The 6,000-nt window shown below is 53.4% G+C and overlaps 1 protein-coding gene across 2 annotated transcripts in view; it reads left to right on the forward strand.

Moving 5' to 3' along the window:
• The window catches only part of NRP2 (neuropilin 2), a gene marked incomplete at its 3' end in the record, with an annotated part of 86,985 nt that extends 86,277 nt beyond the window's left edge, over positions 1 to 708 (forward strand). For both annotated transcript variants that reach the window (XM_082001487.1, XM_082001488.1), the window contains exon 17: positions 404 to 708. In XM_082001487.1, the coding sequence (XP_081857613.1) occupies positions 404 to 708 (305 nt within the window). The remainder of the gene's footprint in view (positions 1 to 403) is intronic.
• Positions 709 to 6,000: the final 5,292 nt, after the last annotated feature.

Below are 6,000 nucleotides of genomic sequence, written 5' to 3' on the forward strand. Positions count from 1 at the left end.
TTGTATTTGTGTTAGGACAAGTGGAACTGATCTTTCAAGCATTAGTTGCTGCTTGCATGACATTTTGACTTGTAAATGGAGAAAATTAAGTCTGGGAGCTGTGACAGTTTTTTTGCATAGTTTTGAACCCAATGGCACTTGAAGGGCCAGAGTTTCAGCAGGTGTAAAATGGTAGCATGCTGTTTACGTAGCCTGAGATGTAAATGTGAACTAGGGCACCTAGCTTCCTTGGTAGTCGCATGCTTTGCCTTACTTCTAGACCTGGGTTAGCAAATCCCGCTGAGATATACCCATAGAGGGGCTTATACTCTTGTGAGGCCATCACAACTCCAAGTGAGAAATGCATGAAGGTGGAAGGAAAAAAAAAGTGATCCCTGGATAATAAGTGCCCATTCCACTGCAGATTACTTTGGATCGGATAGGAACGACACACTGTTCTCTACTAACTCTCCAGGAACCCCGAAGCTGGACAAAGAAAAAAGCTGGCTCTACACCCTGGATCCCATCCTGGTGACCATCATAGCAATGAGCTCTCTCGGCGTCCTCCTCGGGGCCATCTGTGCCGGTCTGCTCCTCTACTGCACGTGCTCGTACGCTGGGCTGTCCTCACGGAACTCCACCACGCTGGAGAACTACAACTTCGAGCTGTACGATGGCATCAAGCACAAAGTCAAGATGAACCACCAGAAGTGCTGCTCAGAGGCCTGACGGGTGCCCTGGGGATCACCCTCAGCGTTGCACCCAGTGAGGTGGGCTGGCGGGGGGTTACTTTTTTTGCTGTTTTCTATGGGAACTGAACGCCATAATGGGGAATGAGGGGTGCGGGAGGAGCGAGGGGAGGCACTGCTCCTGCCGCCAGGTCCCGCCAGCGGGTCGTGCTCTGCCGGGACCAAGCGGGCATTCCCCCAAACCGGACTGTGCCGGGTCAGGGGGGACCGAGACCCTTGTTTGTTGGTTCATCTTCATTTTCTGCTGATGCGAGTGGCTGGGACGTGGGGAGGGAGACTGGTTTACCTTTTGGATGTGAGAAACTAAGTGTTGATCGTTATTTCCCACCTACTTTCTCTGGTGAGTTGCCGAGAAGGCTGAGGGATTTCTTCAGCCACCCTGTCTTTAGAAATAACACACACACGCGGAGACCCTGTCCATTTTAGACCCTGTCCAGATACCATTTTGGTGTAGGGATTTGTGCCCCTCACACTAAGTCCTGGAAGGTGCAATTTACAGTCCTGAAAATGGAAGCGCGTTGTTACCTGCAACTTTCCTTCTCTTGGTAGGAGGGAAGGTGGAATACTGGGTTTAGTGTCAATGGTAACAGCAGTGCTTTCTGAAGTCATTAAGAAATAAAAGAGAAAGGAAACCCTATGTGTAGAAGCACCTCTTTGAGAGAAGCTGAAGAGCCTTAAAGTGATTTGCGAATAAGAGCCATTTATTAAATCCAGATCTTGGATTGCAACAGCTGAGGCCTTCATCAGGAAGGCCTTTCTTTGAATCTCCCACCCGTCTTGATCCTGCCCCTTTTCTTTTTTTTCTTTTTTCTTTTTTTTTTTCTTTTTTTCTTTTTTTCTTTCTTTTTTTTTTTTTTTTTTGGTATAATGCGAAAATTGCAGCAAACAAAAAATAGAGCGTGTCAGGCTCCCGGCGCTCAGGCGACAGCTTCGGGAAGGGGGCTTCACTCGGGGCTTGACTCGTGGCGCAGCACTGAGGCCTCTCCAAAGCGCCGGGGAGGGAGAATGAACAGGGAAGGAGGCTGGAGCCGTGACCGCAGCCCCGGTAGCCCGGCCGTGGCACACGCCGGCCCGCCCCGCCTTTGCGGCGCTCCCCTTCTCCCCGCGGCTGCTGGGCCTGAGCTGGCGCCGTCAGCACCGACGGACCAAGCGGCTGCCGTCGTGTCCCCTCCGGAGCAAAGCCGCGTTGCTCCTGGCCAGCAGCAAAACCCCCGACTTCTATTTACGAGCTGTGTTTGTTTTACTTTGAACAAGTGCCTTAGAAGAAGTATTTTTCGTCCATCTGATGATCAGTGCTGTATCAAACAAGAAGTGAGGCCTTCATCCTTCCCCGGCAAAACACTCCCGTTCAGCGCGCTCCGCCAGGCAGAGCCCGGCTGGAGAAGTCTGGTGCTCCTCCTTTCAGGTGGTCTGGCTACAGTCTGGCAGCTGGTACCTCTCCACTGCCCACTGTGCCCTGGGAGGCGAGTGTTACGAAAACAATTTGATGGAGAAAAAAAGAGTTCTGGTGCCGGGCCCCAAACCAATGCCTTCATTCCCAATTCAGTACCAGACAGATCGCCCCTATCAGCTTGCACATATAGAAACATACAGTATTCCAGCACCTTGGGTTTGCTTTTCCAGGGGCTCCTTGGAAATACCCGCCACGTCCTGGTGTTACATTTTGCCTGGCAAAGAGTTGGGTTGGGGACGGGTATTTTTCCCCGCTAACCGCCGAGCGCCGGAGGCGTGATGTGCTCTGACGCTCAGTTTGCAGGAGGCCGGGCGCGCGGGGAGACGAGCAACACCTGGAGAGGAGGTGAGCACGGGCAGTGCCACGGCTGCGCCTGGGCCCGGTGGGAACGGGCACGTTCGTCTAGTGTTTCATGGAAGGCTCCATCAGACAGTAAGCTTTTAGGAAGGGAAAAAGAAAAAAAAAGAAAAAGGCTTCTCCACTGTAGGAAAGACGCATGTGTTACTGGGGAAGCAGATACCAGCAGCTGTGTCATCACAACGTCCACGGTTCATACACGCACGCCCAGAGCCACGCGCACGCGAAGGCCCTCGGTTTCTTCATTCACACTGTGCGCCCAACAGAAACAGCAGCAAATGTATCTCAGATTCTCCTTTCGAATCACCTTATTTCTTTTGGCGTTCTTCAGGGACAAATTCCACAGGGGTGTTATTTTACTGTACAAAAGAAACAGAGGAAATGTACCAGACCATTTCAAAGCTGGATTGCTGCTGCTCGACGATTTTATCCCCTTCAAATCACAGGTGAGGGGAAGGATGAATGGAAAAGGACCATACAGTAGAAAAGTCGACTTAGGCAAACAGTAGGTGAAAATATATAATTAAAAAGGTGACGTTATGGTGTCTAGTAAGCGTACAGAGAGAAGAGTTCGTGTATACATATATTCAGAAACTGTGTGTTTGCACACGCACGTGAATTCTCTGTATGTATCGTGTATGTGACTTATTCCGTGGGACTGACTCGTGTTAATATATCTCTTGATCTGGGGCAGGAGAGTACTGCTGATCTTGGCACTAACTTGGCGTGGGCCCAGTGAAGCATCCGCCCCGCGTGTCCCGCTTGCCCCTCCGAGACGGGGCAGGGCCCACACGCGTGTGCTTGCCGGGCGGGAGCAGGCCAATAATGCTGCAAAGCCGATACCTCACTTACCTCTGCTGGGTGCTTTACTGTTCTACAGAAAACTGTGTTTGATTGTAACTTCAACAGGGGAAAAAAAAAAAAAAAAATAGTCTGTGCATTCAATTCATTGCATCCTCCTCTGCAAATAGATTAGGTCTGCTGATCGCACTTCCCTCTGTGAAATTCAGAAAAGAAAATTAAAAAAAAGAAATTGGTGTTAATGCCGTTGCTGAAATGGGCTGTAGCCTCCACACCCTTCCTACGGCGAGGACACGTTGCTACCAGGCAGGCTGTAGTGCTGGGTGATTTCATTTTGTGGGAAGGTGCCGGGGGTGAGCATGGGAATGAAACCATTAAGAATTATATGCAGAAATGGAACTTCTCTAGGGTTTGCAGTTTAAGGTATTTGACCATTCACTGGCTGAGCCAGGATTTATGGACTTAAAGAGCTTTTACTGTGATTCTTCGGTGTAAAAAACAAACAAACAAACAAAAACAACAAAAAAAGAGATCAAACTGTGTTTATATGATTTGTATAAAAACCTTTTAAAATTACTATTTAATAAACATTATGGTAGAGATTATGTTGCACTGGCTTTTTTATTTACGAAGAAGCAACAACAAGAAAACTGAACTGAGAGGGCTACGGGCAGCCAGAAATGCCCAGGGAAACCGAGGCACGGCCGGAGGCTGCCTGTCACCCCGGGGTGTCGTGGGGCTGTAACGCAGACCCTGCACACGTGCATCCTCCAGCTTGGACGCGGCCTCTCCTCCCAGAGCCCGGCTGGAAGCTGCTCTGGGCCAAGAGCAGCACCTGAACACGAAGCCAGAAGTGGAGACAGGTCCCTTCCTGCCACCCTGCACCGCTGCCCAGCGTGCCGGCGAGCGATCCCGGAGAGGAGTGCCGTTCTGCGCTAAGGCGAGCATCATTTAGGACCGAGACGGCTCGGTGCTGAGCAGAAAGGTGCAGTCAAGCCTCTGCAGTGCGGCCACGTCGCGTGGTGACGGCCCGCTGGGGAGACGAAGCTCGGGGGGGGACGGCGGGGGGACACGGCTGGCACCACGCGGGGCGACGCGGCGGCACAGGCACCGCGCAGGGAGCAACCCGCGCCCTCTCTGCCTCCTCCCAGCCAGCCGCGGGGCCGGGCTGTCCCAGCTCCGCCACCTCGCCGGAGCGCCAGCGTCTCCTTCCCTCCCAAAGTGCGTTAAGGAGGGTCTTTAAGCGAAGAAGGGCAGCTGGCAGCTTTGATGAAGATGACAGTGCAGCTGCAACCTTGACAGTTCTTCCCTCACCCAGGAATAAAGAACTGATGTGCAGATTGATGCCTGGGGGAGAGGCTGTCAGCAAGCAGGACGGAGACGGCAGATAAGCGACTCAATCAGTGTCAGACCTGTCCTGCTGTAACGCTGCCCGTAAATCACCGCAGGTGACGAGGCGCCTCCGCTAAAGCGAGGAGCAGAAAGCAGGTAATGGAGGCACGGCCGGCGAAGCAGATGGGAGCAGTAGCTGGGTTAAAAGCCTGATCGCTGGGCTGCTGCCGCTGCCTGGGCGCGGAGGGGAGGCAGGCGCTCGCTTCGGGAAAGGGAAATCTTTAGGGTTTTTAGCACGAGCTGGGGTTGCATTTGGGTGGGCTGCGCTGGGGCCAGCAGGACGGGCTGGGACCCAGGGTTGCCCATCTGCATTTGCCAAGCACGTGCGGGTACCTGCCACCAGCGGGGGGGCACTTGATGTGGCACAGGAGCAATCAGCGGCTGAGCGGGCTAATGAAATCGATTTCACCATTCCCAGCCTGCTCCAAGACGGGGATCCAGCCTCTCCAGCACGTCCTCGAGAGCTGATTGCAATCGTGCACGCACCCTTGCTGTCTCCCTCGCCCCTTCTTCTTTGAAATATTCCTTTGCTTTCGGGTTTAATAGGAAACCTTTTCAAATAATGACTTGCTTCTCTGGACAGCTGGGGGCTTGGCAGTGAGGGGGAGCCATGGGGCTGAGCTAATGAGTGGATTCGTAATTCATTAATTGCAGGCAGGTGCAAGTGGAGCCTCCCGTTGCCTCTCTCTCCTCTGTGTCTCTCTGAAGAGCTCCTCTGTCTCCCCGAGCCTGGCGCTGTCACCGGCCGTCCAAGCGGATTGAGCGCAACCTGGTGCCAGCTCTGCCGTGGACGGTGGCTTTGGCAGGCAGGAGGGAGGCTGGGCTGCTGCTCATACCCCCTCCCCACGTGGCAGCACGTTGCCTTTACATCTCCGTATCTGCCAGGCTCCCTGCGCTCAGACCATGACGACCGGCACCCATAAAGGCACCTTCTCGCCACCGGGCAGCTCCCCGCTGCCCCTCCCTGGGGAAGTCTCATCTCTAGCTGCGCTGACATAGTTCACACCTCCCAGCTTTAGACCCCAGATGGGCCAAACCTGCCCAAATGCGAGAGGTGATGGTGAACCCCTAAACACTGACTCCTGGTGAGCTGAGATCAGAGGCCCCACTGCAGCCGGTGCCACCACTGCCATGCCCACACTGCGCCCTCCCAGCCTTACTTTGGCTGCTCCGGTGGGCGCTCAGCAGAGCCCTGTGCCTGTAAATACGGAGGGGGCTTCGAGTTTTGGTCCATGCACATTCATAGAAAAATTTGCATTGAATTCCATA

This window comes from Phaethon aethereus (genome assembly GCF_964289735.1).
Source record: "Phaethon aethereus genome assembly, chromosome: 6".
NCBI classification, from domain to species: domain Eukaryota; kingdom Metazoa; phylum Chordata; class Aves; order Phaethontiformes; family Phaethontidae; genus Phaethon; species Phaethon aethereus.